At 45.8% G+C, this 20241-nt stretch overlaps 1 protein-coding gene across 1 annotated transcript in view; it reads left to right on the forward strand.

The window, feature by feature from the left end:
- Positions 1 to 20241, forward strand: part of ASAH2 (N-acylsphingosine amidohydrolase 2) — a 63370-nt gene that overhangs the window by 7319 nt on the left and 35810 nt on the right. Inside the window, 6 exon segments of the mRNA XM_078150712.1 lie at positions 14 to 78; positions 81 to 176; positions 2441 to 2590; positions 7792 to 7968; positions 11756 to 11883; positions 12440 to 12517. Coding sequence (XP_078006838.1) covers positions 14 to 78; positions 81 to 176; positions 2441 to 2590; positions 7792 to 7968; positions 11756 to 11883; positions 12440 to 12517 — 694 coding nt within the window.

Consider the following 20241-nt stretch of genomic DNA (forward strand, 5'->3'; position numbering starts at 1 on the left):
ACAGCCACCCAAGATTCTTCAACAAACACAGGTCCTCTACCCACCCAACAGCCTCCAGTCACCCATGGTCCTTCAACAACCACCACCAAGGTCCTCCTATATTCCAGAACTTCAGTGGCTACCATATTGGTGTCGGGCGAGCTGACTGCACAGGACAAGTGGCAGACATCCCTTTGGTAAGAATACCCCGTGCTGCTTGCTGACCTCATGCAATGCCTCAGGATCTGACCTTGGTGGAGTTATTCTCCCTATCCCCAGAGATGGGGCACTCCTGAGGCTGAAAAAATTCATTATTCTCTGGCACACTGAGGGATGTCTTTCCAAATTGGGATGGGCTAGTCCTTGAGAGACAGACAGTCTGTCATTGGGCCCAAATTTTCAGCCAAGTTGGACCTGCCAGGCACTTTATTAGAGCTCTCTGTTGAGAGCTCGGGGTCACCTCTAGCAAAGCGTGTAACTGTGTTAGATTCTTTCTACACCAGCACGCAGAACTACCCTTTTCTATCACCTCACTGCGGGCAGATTAATCTCAGAGTCCTAGAGTGGTAGGGACCTCATTGGCCATTGAGTAATGGTCCCGAGTAACGGTCCCGAGTAATAATGAATCATAGCAGTAAAAATAATAACAACGGCTAACATTTATATAGGATTTCAGAGTTTACAAAGTCCTTTATGGATCTCATTCGGTCCTTGTGACCATCCTAGGAGGTAGGTGCCATTATCATTCCCATTTTACAGATGAGGAAACTGAGGATCAGAGCATCCAAGTGACTTGCCTGGGCCACAGAGCTAGTGACCATCTAAGTCAGGATCTGAACTCCAGCCTTACTGACTCTCGGTCCAGTGCTCTCTCCATTGTGAGTCTCCTAGAGCATCCCCGACAGTAACTGGTCATCCAGCTTTTACTTGGGACCTCTGGTGATGGGGATCCCACTACTTCCAGAGACAGCCTATTCTGCACAGGAATAGATCCAGTTGTTACTGTAAAGGTGGGAGAATCTTTTATTCACCAATAATTTCCTTGGAAAGTCAACCTATCATCCACTATCAGGTCAAAATGGCCACAGGACATCAAACAATCAATAAGCATCTGGTAAGAGCCTCCTGTGTGCCAGGTCCTGTGTCTGCCAGGTGCCAGGGACACAAAGACCAAGATGAACAGTCCCTGACCTCAGGAAGTTTACCTTCTATCTGGGTGGGGGCACACGTATATAGAAGAGGGATACAAGATGGCAATGGGGAGGGGCAGGAATCAGGAAAGCCCTCATGTAAAAGATGGTGCTTGACTTGGGTTTTGAAGGCACTCATATCCCCCCAGGGGACTATTAATAATAATAGAAAATCATAGTTGGCATTTTATTAGCACTTTATAGACATGATCTCATTTGACCCCCATAAAAGCCCTGTGAAGTAAGGGCTTTAAATATTCCCCTTTTACAGAGGAATAAACCTGCCTGAGGTTCAGAAAGGTTGAGTGATTTGTGCAGAGTCACACAGCTAGAGGTGTCTGGGATAAGATTCAAAACCGGTTCTTCTTGACTCTAAGTCCAGTGTCCTGTCCGTTATGCCACACTGCCTCTGGGAGGTGAATAGTTTGTCCAGTAGCTTTCTCTCCCTGCTTTTACTTAACTCTCTAAACTACAAAGGCTGTTGGTTATAGCCTGTGCTATAAAGGACCCGGGAATATGGAGTTTGAGAAAACACCATTTGTCAGGGGTAAAAAAGCAGATCCAGGTGACCTGGGCACTGCCCTGGCTACTGTCACATATTTGGAGAGGGGGCTTTGACAGCCGACCTTGTTCTCTCCTGGGTACATTTATGTGGGGGAGCGCACGTACATACACACAATCTATATGAACGATCCCACATATGGATCATTATGAGGGAACTGGTGATGTTTAATCCGGAGAAGAGAAGACATATAAAGCAACATGAGGCAGCTTGACATATTGTACAGAACACTGGGCTTGGAGTTAGGAAGACCTGGGTTCAAATCCCACTTTAGATTCTCACTAGCCGCGTGATCTTGTGAAACTCATGTGAACTTTCTGTTTCTGCATCTGTGAAATGAGGAGGTTGAACCCAGTGGCCTCTGATGTCTCTTCCAGCTTCATGTTCCTAAATATTTGAAAAGCTGCCATAAGAAAGGAGCAGAATTGTTCTACTTGGCTTCGGAAGGCAGAACCAAGAATGATGGTGGGAGATGTAAAGAAGGAGATTTAGAGATTTAGCCTAAAGAAAAACTTCCTAATTAGAGCTGTCTCAAAAAGGCATTCCCCATCACGGCGTCTCCAAGCAGGGACCAGCTTAGCCTTTGTTGGAAATGGGAGATTCATGTTCTGGTGGTTGGGCTGTGTGGTCTCTGGCTCCCATCTAAATCTGGATTCTTGGATTCCCTGGGTCTCTCAGAGGTGGGTAACTTGCTTCTGTTCCTCTCCAGATGGGCTATGCCAGGGCAGGCCAGACAGCTCGCGGGATTCTCACCCGGCTCTACAGCAGGGCTTTTATCCTGGCTGAACCAGATGCCTCGAAGCGAGTGGTGTTCGTCAGCATTGACATTGGCATGGTGTCCCAGCGAGTTAGGCTTGAGGTAAGAAAATGCCTACCCTTCAGGAGAAGAAAAATGAATACATTATTTATTGATAGGATTGCCTTTCAGACTGAGGCTAGACTAGGTTCAGCTATGAGTGGGCATTCTTGGGAACTAGATTTCATGAGACATGAACATGCATAGGTTATCTAATAGGTAACCAAAGGAAGTCTGCTTGTCTATAGCAGGGAAAGGATACTCAGCAAGGAGACAGCATTGGTCCAGGTAGTTGCGGCACCCGCCTCTCCATGCGGAAGCCTCTCTGCTGTGCATGTAGCTTGCATGGCCGTGCGGCATCCACCAAAGCCGAGAGGCTGAGTCCTTACGCGCTAGCCTCTTCTGTGCTTTCAAGAAATGGGGAAGTTGTCCTGATGGCTTGGTCCTGAGCCCTCTGGACCAGGAGGCAAACAAAGTGACCTGCTGGCTCCGTGTGGCCCATAATGCTCCAGAAATGAAGTCTGAACTAGATGAAAATGGAATTGGGGGGCATTTAACAAAAGAAATAAAAATACAATAGAACACAGATGATGTGACTGTGTGGTTTTCTAAGACAATGTACAGCAGTGAGGATACTTGTACAAGGTTAATGCCTCCTTCAGTTTTCTATTTGAGTTCCACGCCCCTGCTCCAGACAACCAAGTCTCAGGAAAACTCCCTTGCCTTTACAAGAAACAAACACGCAAGTCTAACCTCCTAACAAGGGCTCTGGGAGACACTGGTCGTACCGCAGACCCATTGTGAGTGCTTCAGAACGCCGAACCAATCAGTTAGTTAATAAGCATGTTTCAGGTGTCTCTGGCACACCAAACATGGTTCTAAGCTTGGGGATGTAAAAATGGAAGTGAAAGTCTTTGCCTTCAAGTTTATGTTCCAATAAGGGAGACATTTGTCTAAGTCTAAGTATATACATGGTTCATATCACCCAATCAATAAGCAAGTATTAAGCACTAACTGCATGCCAGGCACTATTCTAGATGTGAGGGATACAAAACCAAAAAGAAACAGGTCCTGCCTTGCACATAAAAGGAATGAATCAACTAGAATTCACCAGCAGAGGAAAGGCGCTAGGAGGAAGAGGAAATCAAGAAAGGCTTCTTGCAGAAGGTGAGGTCTCTACTGGGGCTGGGAGGAAGTTAGGGAAGCAGGAGGCAATGATGAGAAGGGAGAGGATTTTAGGCATGAGAAATGCCTGCATTCAGGAGATGGAGGAATGTCGGATTCAGGAGCAACAAGGAGGCGAGAGCCTTCCAAAGTGTGGAATTCCTTCCATCCCGGAGAATTCCAAGAATGTCAGCGATCTCCAACTTTTTTTAAATCTGTTTTTCACCAGACCAGTGATTTCATGGGAAAATCATTCCTTGTGAGGAAATGCCCTTTACCACAGCAGGGCCATAGGCTTAGGGAAGTGTTCAGTCACTCTGCCAGCGTGGCACTGCCAGTATGGGTAAGAAGCAGGACTGGAAGGAGGATTTGTCTTCAGATGCCTCTGATAAGGGAGGCAGCAAGGCAGAGGCAGAGGTGTGGAGAGAGACTTGAGGTGGTTGTGTGTTGATTATAGTTAAGCTTGTGAAGAACATTTAAATGAGGAATGAGACCTACATTCCAGTCTCTGTTCTGTCCCAGAGTGACCATGGGCAAATTCCTTCATCTCTCTTGGTCTCAGTTTCCTTCTCTGCAAAATGATGGGACTGCCTGGATGACCTTTACAGGGAACACAGCTCCACCATCATACGCTTTCCCATCTTACAAGAATGGTTCACCACTCCCCCCCCCCAATTTGGAGCATTTGGGGAATATATGCATAGATTTGGTCAAAAATGCCCCTTGGCAGGAATTTTTCCTCCCCTGGGACCAGTAGGCAGGATAGACTCTGAGCACTGAGTGGATGAGTGAGTATTTGTAAAAAGCGAGTCTGCCACTTGGTACAGGGGACGGAGAACAGTCTTTTGCATACAGTGAAATATGCGAAGAAGAGGAAATTAGTTCCACCCAACACGGAGTAAGCATTTATGCACTGGGCAGGACCCCCGTGCTTTGTACTGGGCTTGTTACAGAGAAGCCGACCCTTAAGGAGTCTGTCCTGCCTGGAGTCACCTTATACGCAGCCTGGTGGAGTCTTGGGAGAAGCTAAGGATTCTAGGAAGGTGACTAGAAGAGGGAATATATTTCAGGCATGAGGGCTAACAGCCAGGACAAAGGTGCAGAGTTGGAGCTGGGAACAGTGAGCAGGCTAATTTGGCAGGAATACTGATGCTTGTGAAATGTCTGGAAAGGTCAGCTGGAGTCACGCTGGGAAGGTTTGTTTATGTCAAGGTAAAGAGAAGATAGGGATACCATAGGGAGCTATCTTATCTGACTTCCTTCTTTTAAAGAGAAGAAAATGGAGATTTCTTCCAGGTTGGACTGTTCACCTGTGACCTTGAACTCAGGTCTTTTCTCTCCAAGCCTAGTGATATGACTCCAAGTCCTTTCAGTCCAATGGGTTCACACTCAACCTGGAACATTAGGGCAAGCCTTGCTATCCTTGGTCAAAGTCCTGTGCTCACAAGGAGTCCTTTCTCAGTCTATCTCCTAAAGCATAAACCGTTCATTAGTTATATAATCATCCTTATAAAGAATTTTGCAGCTTTGGGACTCTTGGCAAAAAGTCTACCTCAAGCTGTTGAACTGCATTAATATAAAGAAAATGTTCCTCATGCATGATGCCGAGTTTGGAGTGAACAGCGAAATATTTCAATACCTGAAAGGACTGAAATTGAAAAACAAAGAAATAGAAAATAATCACTGGCTACTTTGCTCTCTTATTTCATGAACCTGGGATTGGCATGTCTAGAGCCCTCTTTTTGGGGACTGGTGAATTCCCAGTTCTCCTGGATTTTTAATTTCTCCGGTTAACTTTTTCCAAAATTTTCTATACCTGACAAACTTACTTTTGCTTACAAGTCACCTTTATTCCAGAAGTTACAGCTTATTAAAACATTTCCCTGGTGTGTTTTTGGCCTTTTTGTTATGTTTTTGTTGTTTGTCCAACCATCCATCTGTCCTTCCATACATCCATTCATCCATCCATCCATGAATCCATACATCCATTCATGCATCCATCCATCCATTCAGCCTTCTATCCAATCATCCATCCATTTGTAATGCTTAACTCTTTGAATGGTCAAAAAGGTATACACTTGGCACCACTTTCTGGGCCTTATATGGTTTAAAATTATTCTAGAAAAACCAAGTTCCAACATTAACCCGTGGCATCATCTTACCCTGGCAAAATGTAAACTCCTTGAGGGTGAGGAATCCCTCATTGACTTTTATCCTTGAGGTCCAACACAGAGCCTGGTCACAGTAGGTGTTTAATAAATGCTTGCTGATTGATTGAATGCCCATTGGTTTTGGAGTCAGAGAACCAGGTTCAAATCCTCCTCTGATATTTATGGTGTGACTTTGAGAAGGTTACTTGATCTCTTCAAGCATGGTCGCACTCTTCCCCTTTCTTTCCTTCCAAGCTAATGTCGCTAATACTAACTTACTAATGTAAACTCTCTGAAGATTTATGAAGACCTTTCTGCACAATTCAGGCCAGAATGATGGCATGGCATTGGAGTTTCTGAGCTGGAAGGGACCTCCGAGGCTCTCTAATCTAAACCTTCCATTTTATAACTGAGGTCAAGAATGGTAAATTGATTTTCTGAAGGATAAACAGGCAGTGAAATAGGATTCAAGCCCAGGGCCTCAGACTCCAAATCCAGCTGTCCTTCAATTCAATTCAACAAACATTTTAAAAGCATTTATTTGAGGTAATATATTATTGTTTTAAAGCATTAAAAGCATATTATTATTAAAACATTATTTGAAGCATATATGAAGAAACAGATGTAATATTACAATTGTTAGGGCTCTGGAGGTAGAGTCAGGAAGACCTGGGGTTGAACCCTGTCTCAGACACTTACTGACTGTGTAATCTGGAATCACTTAACCTTTGTAAGCCTCGGTTTCCCCATCTGTAAAAAGAAAAGGTTGGACTTCGTGACCTCTTCAGTTCTTCCGGTTCTAAATCTACAATCCCACATATACAGTGCTGGGGATACGAGACAAATAAGAGTGATCCTTACACACAAGAAGACTCTCCTCTAGGGGGTGGGGCATCTGGCTGAGTATGCGCCCTCAGAGTCGGCAGGAGTTTCTGCCACCATAAATCTTCTGGATTCTTCAGACTTGAGCGTGCCTGACTAGCTCAGCCATCCCCTGAGATGGGACCATGACTATTCTGCAGGACCAGGTCTCTGTGGTGTTTTCAGTGGCACAGTACAGACTAGAGGTGGGAGGATCGGTCTGTGCTTCTGCCAGCTGCTGCTGAGTCCCAGGGGACAGCCAGGGCAGCTACAGCCTCAGACCCATTTGCGATCCTCTCAGCGGGGCTGAGACTCTCCTCTACAACATCTTGGTTATTGTGCCTAACGCAGCTAGACCTCTCCTGCCTGCACCAGGATGATTTCTACCCTAACTTGTTGGGTTTTTAAATCTGTTTTTTTTTGGCTAGGTAATGGGGTTAAGTGACTTGCCCAGGTCACACAGCTAGTGAGTGTCATGTTCCTGAGGCGGGATTTGAACTCAGGACCTCCTGACTCCAAGGCCGGAGCTTTTCCACTGCACCGCTTAGCTGCCCTGAGGGTTTTCAGATCTTTTTGAGTATGAATGCCCAAGGGGACTTCAATAAATTGGACTGGCTGGTTGACTGATTAAAAGTCTGGCCATGGAGAGGTATGGTGGTGTAGTAGAAAGAGCCTTTGTCTGGGAGTCTGAAGACCTGGGCACCAGTCCTGACCCCAGTGACCTTGGGCAAGTCACTTAATTGTCTGATGCCAGAATTTCCTTATCTGGAAAAATGGGATCCTCTGGCTCCCAGGATTATGTGAGGAAAGCACTCTGTCAACCTGAAAGCTCCTGGAGAGAGGAGCCTCCAGGATTGTCTTCTGAGTCCTGCACCTCCAGGCTCAGTGACTTCAGGAACCTCGTCCCCTTTGTGTATAGGACTGAATGCCAGCAGGAGCCATCCCCTGAAGGGCTGGGTAGCCTGGCAAAGGGAAAGGAGGCGTTCTTCCGGATTTTGAGTTTTGGGGGTGAAGAATGTAAACTTTAATCTCCTCCCCCAACTGTTCATTAGTGATATGTCCCTGTTGTGGCTTGGATTTTCCGTGAAGGTGCTGAGCAGGCTGCAGAGTCAATATGGCGACCTGTACACGCAGGAGAACGTGGTTCTGAGCGGCACTCACACGCACTCGGGGCCTGCCGGCTATTTCCAGTACACCATCTTTGTGCTTTCCAGTGGAGGATTTAGCAGAAGGACTTTTGAGTTCATTGTGGATGGCATCGTGAAGGTAGGTGAAGAACTTCTGGAGTCAGCCCCAGCCTGGGTCCTCCCCTTCCTAGGCTTTAAGCCAAAGGCGGCTGCTGATCTGTATAGGGAGAGAGATGTTTCCACGTTGGAAACTCCCCACACTGATGAAATCACAGACCCATCCCCGAAGTGGGGGGAGGGGATAGGGAAGCCGAGAGATGACCTCGGCCAGCTTCCTTGTCTTCTAGACAAGGTGCCATGCCTAGGGCGACAAATCTAACAAGTGACAGAGCAGGATCAGGACCCTGGTCCTCTGCCTCCGACTCGGATGCCTGTTACCTGCTCCTGCTGTCTGTGTTTGGGGTAGTGGGGTGAAGGTAGGGCTGGAGGTAGGGGAGGAGGATGACTTACTTGTTAGACCCGAGCTTGACTTGGAGGCTTCAGCTAAGTTAAAGTACAGATACGTGCTCTGAGGTCGTTCTTTGCCTTGTAAACAGATAAAGCAGAGTCCAGGTCCAAAGGGCAGGAAGCAACAAGCATTTTCTAAATACTCACTAGAGCTAGGTGGCTTGGTGGGTAAAGCACTGGGCCTGGAGTCAGGAAGACCCGAGTTCAAATCTGGCCTCAGACACTTCCTAGCTGTGTGACTCTGGACAAGTCACTTCACCTCTGTTTGCCTTAATCCACTGGAGAAGGAAATGGCAGACCACTCCGGTCTCTTTGCCAAGAAACCCCATGGGCAGTGTAGGTGTGCTATGGCCCATGGGGTCACGAGGAATTGAACGTGACTGGGTAATGACCGGGTGCCAAGCGTGGCACTTGCTGGGAACACAAATCCACGTGGAAGGAGCTTAGGGAAAGCTGACCCATGGAGGGAGCTGAGAGAGGGGAGCGGGGGCCTGGTGGATGGCCTGGAGAGGGAGGAAGGAGTGAGTCCTGGGTCCTTCCTTCTGAACTGGCCGGGAAGGCTCCCGTCCTCCCTCCTGGGTGATGGCAGCTAGTCTGTAGACAGCAGTCCTTTCCCCACTTCCTGCCCTCCACCCAGCTTCTGAAAACCAGGGCTGGGCACTTCTGTGGGGTGAGAGGGGATAGTGAAGGACCCCCAGATTCTCAGAATTGCCAGAGGCCTCAGAGGAATGAGATCCAGATCAAGCATTGGAAGAGGCATCGGAAGCCATCTAGCCCAAACCCTCTTATTTTCAGAGGAACAAATCGAGGTTGGGAGTGTGACTTAGCCAAGGTCACACAGCTAGTGTTAGTGATAGGGTTTGAGCCTAGGACAGCACGACTGCAAGTCTAGCTGTTGTTGTCTGTCCTTTGTTCTCAAGCAGGACCGTGATGTCAGGGAGGTGATGCCACGACATGCGAGTGAATTGGGTTTAAGTGAGGCAGGGCTGTGCAGAGTCACCAGCCTCGCTTTGTCCTCTGGAGCCATCTGGGTCCAGAGACAAGATACAGATCAGGACGACTGGAGATGGCGCTGGATGCAGGGGGAGACCTTGGCCTTTTCGAGCTAAGGTTTTTCACAGCAACGCCCATTCAGTGATTAAGGCTAGGAAAGAAATGAGGCAAAGAGTGGCCTCTTTTACCTAGTCATAGCACACTATTAGGAGCTACCTTTTCTGGGCATGTAATCCAGAAATCCCTTCTCTACTAGCCCTGACAAATGGCCTTCAGCTTCTGCTCCAAGACTTCCAATGATGGGGAACTCACCCCCAACGGAGCCAATCCCTTCCATCTGTGAATGGCTCCTGTTGTCATTGAGAGGCAAGTTAGTATGTTGGATGGAGAGCTGACCCAAAAATCTGGAAGGTCTAGGTTCAAATCCCACCTCCGACCCCTACTGGCTAAGTGACCCTGGACCATCCACTCATCCACTCGCTGTTCTAAGCAATTCTAAGACAAGAAATTGCAGTTCCGACCTACACTGGCAGTTCCTGATACCAATGAAAGCACAGCCCAGGCCATGTCCCTATCTCATTCTTAGGAAACTCTTAAATGAGTCAAATCTGCCTCACTGTACCTTCTACTCTTTGCTCATGACTCCGGCCTTGGAACCCAATTAGAGCAAGTTTCATTCATTGTTCTTCCCCCCCGACAGCCCTCCAGGTCCTCAGGCACAGCCGCCATCTTCCTCTGCAGCTTCTCCCTGCTAGGCTCCACAATCCCAGTTTGTTTCAAGGCTCCTGTGGTTCCATTTCCAGTTCTTCACCACCTTTCACCAAAGGCTGGACGACCTCTTGGGAATAGCGTAGAGTTAATTCTGCTCTGATACAGTTTGGGTAACAGGGCTCCTGGGGTCCCTTTAATAATGATGATAATGGTGATAACAATAGCTAGTATTTACACAGTGCCTTCTAGTTTGCAGAAGCACTTTATCCTTGTTATCTCATTGAATCCTCACAACCACCCTGGGAAGGAGGTGCTATTTATTATCCCTATTTTACAGTTGAAGAAAAAGAGGAGAATAGAAGTTAAGGGATTTGCCCAAGGTCACATAGCTAGTAAGTGTCTGAGGCTGGATTTGAACTCAAGTCTTCCTGATTCCAGACCCAGAATGTACTGTGCCAGTAAGCTTCTTTATCATAGGCTTTCCTTACCATTACAAATATGATGGCTGGGTGATTAGAAAAAAAAAACTCTCTGATATCTTCATTGGATTTTAACTTCTTACCTCTGAGGGCTCCATTCTGATGATGTAATGCCATCTTATCAGCTGCTGCAGGAAGACTCAGTAAAGCCACATCATGTTTCAGAGATAGATGGAAAGATAGGCAGATGGAAAGATGGATAGCCAGATAGATGGAAGGATAGATAGGTAGATGGATGGATAGATAGGATAGATGGAAAGATAGGTGATAGGTGGTGGAGAAAGACAGAGAGATGGGGGGATATCGAGTGAATGTTATGTAAGAGCTTAGTATATGCCAGGCACTATGTTAAGCACCGAAGATGAAAATACAAGCAAGCGAGACAGTCTCTACACTTGAGGAGTTTAGTTCTTATTGGAAAATATAACATCTGAAGTGAGGCTAGGAGCGTGGGGGTGTGTGTGCTTGCATGTGTGTGCATGTGTGTGTGTGCACGCGCGTGTGTGTCTACTTGTGTGCGTGCGTGTGTCTGCTTGTGCATGTGTGTGCATGCACACGTGTGTGTCTGCTTGTGTGTGTGTGCACGTACATGTGTGTGCTTGTGTGTGTGTGTGTGTGTGTGTGTGTGCATGGGCATGCCTGTGGCAGGATGGCAGCTTGTTCTAGAGTCAGGTCCTGAGGCTGAATAACCTAATTATCCAGGTTATTCTCACGGTCATGCCTCATTTTTGAGGATGTTTGGTGTCCAATGGCTAGCGCTTTTCAACTTTTACATATTGACATAAACAATGGTTAACTCTTGTATAAGATAGGTTCCCAGTCCCTTCCTCAGTACTTCACATCTTTGTGGCCCTGGGCAAGTCACTTTATCTTGCTGAGTCTCAGTTTCCTGATCTAGAAAATGCAGAGATTCCTACTTGTAGTCCCAGCCTCCAGGATTGTTATGAAGGCAGTACTTGGTCTTGCATAAAGAGAACTGCTTTAGCATCAGAGGATCTGGGTTGGAGATGTCCAGCTCTGCAGCTAATTAGCTGTGTGACCTTGGTGGGGTTACTTAATGCCCTCTTGTCCTCAGTTTCCTCATCTGTAAAATGGAGGCAGCAGACCTACCCTGTTTCCCCCTCCTCTGTTCTGGAAGCAAAGTATGTTGTTGCAAACCTTAAAGTGCTATGGAAATGTGAGTTATGATTATTTTTCCATTGTTGCTAACACAATTCTTTTCCTTTACATCCTCAGAGCATTGATATGGCACATAGAAATTTGAAACCAGGCAAGATCTTTGTCAATAAGGGAAATGTGGAAGGTGCCCAGATCAACCGGAGTCCTTACTCTTACTTGCAGAATCCACTCTCTGAGAGAGACAGGTGAGGTGGAAAATGTGGAAACTAGAATAATTAAAAACAAACAAATAAACAAACCTCCCACCGCATAATAAGCACTTTGTTGACTCTAGCATAACATGTAGCTTCCTCTGTTTGGCTTTTAAAGCTCTGCATACTCTGGCTCCACTTTATCTTTCCAGCCTCAGTGCGCATCTCTCCAGTCTCTGCACTCTGTAATCCAGTCAAACTGGCTTTCTCTCTCTTCCATACGATACTTCTTTGCTCAGGCCATCTCCCATGCCTGGAATACGCTCTCTCTCCACCTCTTTCTCACAGAGTCAATCTCCTTTTCAGGACTCAAGTCAAGCCCTATCTTCTACACCAGCTGTAGCAATGACATCAGGAGACAGTGTTCCTCTGCTGCTAGGGACATTAATGCCATGGCTCTTCATCATAACTCTTGTAGTGAGATCTTCAGAAGCGCAATGGTCAACACATAACATTCATCCCTTTTAGGCAGGGAAAGTCCAACTCTGGACCACTAAGTTCTAGCAGAGGGACTGGCTGAGCTGACCGTTTACTCTGTTTTACTGACTAGGTATTCTGCCAACACAGACAAGGAAATGTTGGTCCTGAAGATGGTGGATCTGAATGGAGAAGACCTAGGGCTGATCAGGTACTCGTTAGAAAATGAAACAGAGTTAAATTTGAAAGATCATCCTTCTTTGCAAAATGAAACATGTGCGATAGTCTCTTGGTGCCTAGGATCCAGCCAAACGGGTAGACCATTGAGGTCAACTCTCCATCTCTCTAAAAAAATAAAAAAACCCCCTTAAGCTATATGTATTCTCCTTTTTTTCTCCTCCCTCTCCTCGTCTTTCTTAGCACTACTTTCCTCCTCTCTCCTCCTCTCTCCTCTCCTCTCTCCAGTTCTTTCCTCTTCCCTCTTTTCTCCTCCCCTCTTCTGTTCTCTTTTCTCTTCCCTCCCCCCTCCTGTTTCCCTCCCTTTTCTTTTCCTTCCCTTCCATTTGTTCTTTTTCTTCCTCTCTCCTTCATGTTGTCATTTCCCCCCTTCCTTTCTCTCTCCCTTCCTTTTTTCTCATGATGTTCAGTGAACATAGAACACAAACTTACCTCTATTTCAGATAAAAGTGAAGAGATGCCATTGAAAGGAAACAAGGAACCTGACCCATGCTTCTGTCATAGACCAACTGGACACAGTTGGGTTCTTGAAGCTTTCCAACAGCTAAGGCAAAAAAGGGAGATGCATATTGTTACGTTGTTTTTGCTTTCTGGTAAAATAAAAGCACACACATTTATGTGGGGGGGAAACCTTTTTTTCTCCTGAATGAACAAGCATTTATTAAGTACCTGCTGTGTGCCTCGTCTGAAGAATATTGCTTTTAAAAAAATGGGCCCTTGTCCTGAGGAGGAGCTTGGTGTCACTAAAATCACTGTGCAGTTTCCCAAAGGCTACCTGACTCCTCTCTTCCTCCTCTTCCTCCATTCCCGGGCCCAGCTCGTTGTCCATTTGCAACATCTGTCTGACATCTGGTCAAATGAGAAAATACATGGATAGGAAGTGCTTTGCCAGCCCTAAGGAGCTAGGGAATTGTTAGTTATTATTCTCATTGTTATTGGCTACACATACTGAAAGATCCTCTCTAGGGCTTCACCTTCCAACTGCACATCAAATTTTTCAAAATAATAATTATGTTATCTCACCTTCCTATATTACTCAGCAATTTATAAAACATTGTCCTTATAAACCTGTGAGGACAGCAGGGAAGTTATTTTTATCGCTGCGACACAGATGAAGGGACTTCACTGGCAGGAGAAGGAGCTGAACATTGACCAGGATCTTATGCCTCCAAGGCGTGAATGCTCTCCACAACACTAAGGGCGTCCTCCAGGGTGCTCCTAGATGAGCACTGTCAGAACCAGCCCTGGGCGACTGGGCGTAGCATCAGGACACAGGACCCCAGTGCTCAGGCAGCAGCTTTTTCCTCTAGGGGTCAATGAAGACAAATTTCCGTCCCTTCACAATCTAACTCAGATGGGCCCATCCATCATTAGGCTATCTAGTTTGTCTGTTATCTACAGATGAGGAAACTGAGGCACCGGAAGATTAAATGACCTACCTCAAGGTCACAAGGCAGTAAGTGTCAGAGGTGGGATTTGAACTCAGGGCCTCTGGTTCTAGAGCCAGCTTACCATCTAGGACCACCAGTGTACCAGATCTTTTTGCTTTTAAGGCTAACCCTCTATCCACTGCACCAAAATGGCTTCTTGCTAGTATGATTACTGTTGCTGTTATAGTCTCCTCTCCCCCCAGTGGAGTTCAGATAGAAACAGTCCTGGGACAAGTTACTAGTCTGTGATTATTTTAAAATATTTTCTTTTTTATTGTGAACTTAAAACAGTCAACGAACACGACCACTTTAATATACAAAGGAAGATTCTGTCTGAAATTATTAACATCTTATATACAATTTATTTAAAGGATATATTAAGTTTAACATGGTAGTAACAAAAATCATCCTGTTTGTTTATGTCAGTCAGCAAGTCAGTGAACATTTATTAAGTGCTTACTATGTTCCAGGCACTGTGCTGAGTGCTAAAGATACAAACACAGAAAAAAAGACAGCTCCCTCCCATGAGGAGCTTACAATCTAAAGGAAGAACACAATCCCCCAAAGAAAGCTGACCTGGCAATGGGACTTGAAAGGTACCCCTGGGGGCATGATGGTGAAGTCAAAGGCATCTAGAATGAGTGCAGCTGGATGGGAAATAAGGCACTGTCTGAGGAGATATACGTCCTGTCCAAGCTTCTGGGGCTGATCGATGGTGGGGTTGGCTTGGGGGTAGCTGCTGCATTTCTAGTTCGAGCAAGATAGGGCTCCCTAGTCTCAAAAAAATGACTCTTCTTTCCTTTAGCTGTCTTGAAACCTAGAGAGCCATGTGGGGTATTCTATTTGTAGTAATCCATGTTATCTCAAGTTCTGGCTGCATCTACTACAGATGGCAACATAGTGTTAAGTAATCGTCAGACCATAAAGAACTGTGCCCATGGCAGCTGTTAACAGTTATTCTGTGTCCCCAAGCACTCTGTTCCTCCTTCCTTGCACCTGTGGAGTGCTTTGTAGCTGTAAAGAACTTTCATATATGTTAATTATCTCATTTCATCTTCAAAATAACTCTGACAGGTAGATAGTGCAAATATTCATCCCATTTTGCCAATGAGTAAACTGAGGCTCAGAGTGACTTGCTAGCCTTGTGTCCGTGGGCAAGTGATGGGCTCAGGACTCAAACCTGGGACTTCTGATTCCAAACCCAGAGCTCTTTCCAATGCACTGACCAGCTTCTTTCAACCCTTTGTTCAGGGCCCAAGTCCATGCACACTGCCATGCTCTTCTGTTCATCTTGGAGTCGTTGAGTGAAGTGAGAAAGAGGCCCTAAGGGCTGCCAGATTTCATACACCTCATTTTACACACCTACATGAGATATTGTGGGAGGCTGCAGTGCTGGCTGAGGCGAGCTGAGCTTTTCCATCTGCTCCTGAGCGCTTGGTGACGGCTCTCCATTATTCCTATCGCCCGTGCGGTCCTCTCAATGTAACACTCCTGCCATTGCCTCTCCCCGCCCCATCTATTTAGCGAGGCTCTGGGAACACAAAACAGCAGCCTTTGTCACTGAGTAATTCAGCCACTCTGGTGCCCACAGATAGCGCCGACTGCCTGGGCCTAGACAGGGTAGATTTGTTTATTGACTACCCTCAGTTTTATTTTTTAGTTCCTGAAGTCAGCTAGATCAGATTGGCTTCTTAAAAAAATCAGTTCTATTGACGCCTTCCTTCTGTTGTGATATCCCAGTAATTTCTGTGGATCAGCCTCCATCAGCTCAGAAAGCAACCTAGCAGAAACAGACTATACTGTGCACACAATGTTCTCCTCCTAGTCCCTCCTTCTCTGCTGAGGTCAGGGCGTTACGTCTCACCGTCTCCTTCCAAAAACTGACAGCAGCTGTAAAGTTCGTCAGGATGAGCCCCTCTTATTGATGTCGTGTGTTAAGAGCCTGAATTCTTTAGGTATATTGCTCTTATTCTGCTGATTTCACTCTGTGTCTGTTCACACAAATCGCAGCATGTTCCTCTGCATTATCGACGATAGAAAATAGAACCCCAGCATGTCAGAACTGGAGGGGCCTTAGAACATGGAAGGTCGAAGCCGTCAGGGGCCTTAGATCAGAGCTGGGAAGGACCTGAGAAGAGAGAGCGTAAGAATGTCGGAGCCAAAAAGAATCTGAAAATCTAGAACATGGATTGTTGTAACTGAAAGGGACCTGGGACCTCAGGAATGGTAGAGAAAACCTTCCTCTTACGTTGCAGTAAGCTGAGGCCCAGCCAGGTGATGTGCTTTCCCCTACGTCACCAGCTTGGTTAGTCCGCAGAGCTGGGAGGTGATCCTGGTATCCGCTTCAGCTCTGTTCTCAATACATTTGGAAGGAGCCAGAGAGAAAGGTTGTCCTTATCTGCTGAATGAAGCCCCTTCCTTGGGTTCTTTACTCTGACAAGAGTTTAAGACTTGTTTTCCAATTAGAGTTGCAGAAAGAGGGCGTCTGCATTCATAATCCATTATCTCCGTCTCTTGAGGCAAGGCAGAAGGTTTTCTCAAGAGATTGCTCGTACAGTGGACATTTTTCATGTTGTCAACTCCAGGTTTTAGCTATTTTTTCTCTCTTGCTTCAGGGGCTGGTAGAACACGTCCTCCATTAGTCTCTGGATTTTTTGGGGTGCTCTAGGGTATAGTCTGAACAGGTGTTAGAACTGAGAGATGTGCTGTTTTCCTCCATTCAATTATCTCAATGCAAAGGAAGAGGGCAGAGGAGAAAGAGAGAGGAAGAAAATACTCTTTAAAAATATTTAGATCAGTTATGGGAAAATTCAGTTTCTTACAATACTAGGACCAGTTTGTTTCAAGGCTATTGACTCCATTAAAGTCCTATCACAGTAGCATAGAGGTGGGTCCTTGAAGGTTATGCCTTCATATGACAAGTTTTGGCAGGCACAACCAAATCGGATAGACTTTGGTATGGAGCCCATGATGGACGCCATGTTTATCATCCAAAGACCAGCCAGGGTAAATATGGACATGACCTTCATCACTAGGAGGGCCACTGGCAGATGAATTCTTTGGCCATGGCAACCGATGAAACAAAGGAAAATGAAAGGTCCTGGGCTCCCTTCCGTTTCTCCAAGGATACAAGGTAGATGGGAGAAATAATAATAATAATATAAAAAATGATGGTGCTGATTCCTGGCATTGCTTTTTTAAATTGTGCAAATTACTTTTGCATATGTTATATAGGAGGCTCTATAGTGCTGGAAAGAACACTGGATCTGTAGTCAGAGCACGAGGGTTCAAATCTGGGTTCTGCCACTTATTACCTGTTTTATCTTGGGCAAGTCAACTTTCTGGCCTCAGTCTATTAACCTCCAAAATGAATGGGATGGGCTTGAAATTAAAGTTGTAATTTCTTCCCATCTAAGGCCTTAGACCACCTGAAATCTATCCATGAACTCTTTGAGGAGGGGGTCCATGGGCCCCAGGTTAAGAACCCCTGGACTAGAGGATCTCTATATCTCTTCCAACTCTTTTAACAAACCTAGGGGCTAAGTCAAATAGGTATTATTATCCCCATTTTATAGATAAGGGTTACACACTTAGCAAGTATGAGAGGTGGGTTTGAACCCAGGTTTTCTGTCTCTGGTATGGGACTAGAGTTACCAGGCTTTCTTTGGAAAGGGGGCAGAAGGTACTAAGAGATGGAAAATGAGGAGGGAGCTTGGATTTCTATTTGCCTCACTGAGCATGCTGTTGTAAAGTCTCTTCTGCAGAAATGCTGAGCTGGGGAAGCTCTGAGCTCAGCCATTTTCTACCTCCTCTTCCCAGGACTGGATTCACATGGCTTCTAACACTTTCACTGTTTTTTATTTAGCCCTCTACTCCAGCTGGAGTAGATTCTGAGAATGGTTTTAACTAAGGCTCCCTGATAACTGATTGATTCAAGTGAGTCACGAGCTAATAATCTGTAGACCTGTCTGTCCAAAGTTCAGAGGTCAAGGCTAAGTAATACGATGAGGATGCTCTGGCCAGTCCCAATCATGGACTTTCCTTGAATGCAGGCTTATAGGTAGCTCTTTGACGACCATGCATACCGTGCATAGACCAAGGGGTCTATCATTTCATTCAACCAGAGTCTGATGGCCAATCTCATATATATATATATATATATATATACATATACATACATACATACATACATACATACATACATACATACATACATATATATGTATATATCTTTTAGTAGTTAATAAACATTAATTAAATGCCTGATATGCACCAGATACCACCCTGAGCCCTGAGGATACAAAAAGAGGCAAAAACCAGTCACTGCCCTCAGTGAGTTCCCAGCCTCATGTGTTTCAGAAGGGCCACTTCGGTGGTAGTTCATAGCATTGGAGAATGGCCAGTTTCAGACCTGGAGGGGACCTTCAGGTTCCAGCATCCTGGGAGGAGAAGGAACTGCCTCTAACTTCTAACTTCCAGCTCTGCCTGGAAGAGGCACCAGAGCCTGACTCCTGCCTTTTTACAGGCCAGACAACCGAGGCTCAGAGAAATTCAGTGACGTGCCCAGGCTCACTGCCCATAGCAACCGGTGGGAGGCCTGGGCCTTTTCTTCTCAATCCAAATCAATCAATTGGCCTATCAGCGAGCACTTAGCAAGTGCAGCCCTTGCACTTTGTACTGGCTGGCATGCCGGGCTCCAGGGTTATCATGAAAGACAAACAGGGGCCAGGCTTCCTTTCCCTTCCCCTGGCTACATTCCTTTGTCACTCCAGTTATACCATCATTAGCATGTTATGAGGTTATTCCGTTTTGGTCTGAGTGCTACAGCACTCATTATACAGGATATAATGAGCTCCCAGTATGCAGTCTCCATCCACTGATGCAGATCACACCTCTAAAGTGACGTGCCCAGGGCCAAACAAACCCAGGTGTCTCAGGGACATGACTTGGACCCAGTTCTTGACCTGGAGGCTGGCTCTCTGTCCAGTATTTATCATTTCATGTTCCTTCTTGTGATGCCTTGCTCTCAAGCTGGTGGATCCTTGATAGGAAGCAGCGTCACACATGGACTAAGTAGTGGGTTTGAAATCAGAGGGCCTGGGTTTGAATCCTGCCTCTGTACTTGTTTCCTGTGTGGCCTCAGGCAAGTCACTTGTTCTTTCTGGGCCTCAGTTTCTTCCTCTGTAAAATGAGAGGTTTAGACTAGATGATCTCTTGATACAGTGGAAAGGATTTGGATTCAAAGGCCCTGGGTTCAAATGCTGACTGTAATTTTTACTACCTGAGTGACCTTGGATAATTCACTTCCCTTCTCCGGGCCTCAGCTTCCTCATCTGTAAAATGAGGGGATTGCATTCCACAACCTCTAAGAGCCTATCTGGCTCTAAATCAATGACGCTTCATCTCTACCTCCCATGTAAGCCTTGATTTTCTTTCTTTTTCTCTTTAATTGATGAATGTTTTCTAACTTGGTGAAGTTGTTTGTGCAAAGTTCTCATGGCCACATCAATTTCAACACCTTTTTCTTCCTTCATCTTTGCACCTGTCCTGCGATACGCTGCTCCTTCATTAGGGGATTCTGGGGTTGCCACAAGTCTGCTCTGTGAATACCAAGCAATACGAGGGACAGAAGGGAAGATCAAATGCCATGTGTTCTTTTCCTTAATTAATTTTGGGAATAGAGCTACTCTCATTCCACAGGATGGAAGTGGAAATGATTTTCCAGATTCAGGCATTACATAAATTGTTGTCCAGGAACTTTGACTCAGAGATTATTGGGATTAGAAAGTAGGGAAAAAAGCAGAAAAAGAGACTAAAATTCTTGACCTTCACCCCTAAAGCACATACATTTATGATCTCTCCATCTTCCCTCCATACACTGATTTTATTCAGCTTTCTGTATAGTTAGCATATGTACATGCCTTGGTGAGAATGGTCTATGCCTACCTGCATATAGCCCTTGGCACCATGCCTCATGTAATTAGACACAATCAATGCTTCTGAAAACAACAACAATGGTTGTAGCTCATGTTCACATAACATTTTAAGGATGACCAAACATTCGTGAGAATTAGTTTTGGGATTTCAACACATCTGAGTCATCAGACTCACTTAGCAACTTTGTGCTTACTGCAAACAGCACGGCGGTGTCAAGGGACTCTGGCAGTGGCCGCCGTGTTGAAATGACGACCATTTCTATGATGTCTTCTTTGTGAGATGAGATAAGGACCAGCTGCTCCCTCTCGTGGCGCAGTGACCGTTCCAGACG

This window comes from Phascolarctos cinereus, unplaced genomic scaffold (genome assembly GCF_003287225.1).
Source record: "Phascolarctos cinereus isolate Bilbo 61053 unplaced genomic scaffold, phaCin_HiC Scaffold_3;HRSCAF=262, whole genome shotgun sequence".
Classification (NCBI taxonomy): domain Eukaryota; kingdom Metazoa; phylum Chordata; class Mammalia; order Diprotodontia; family Phascolarctidae; genus Phascolarctos; species Phascolarctos cinereus.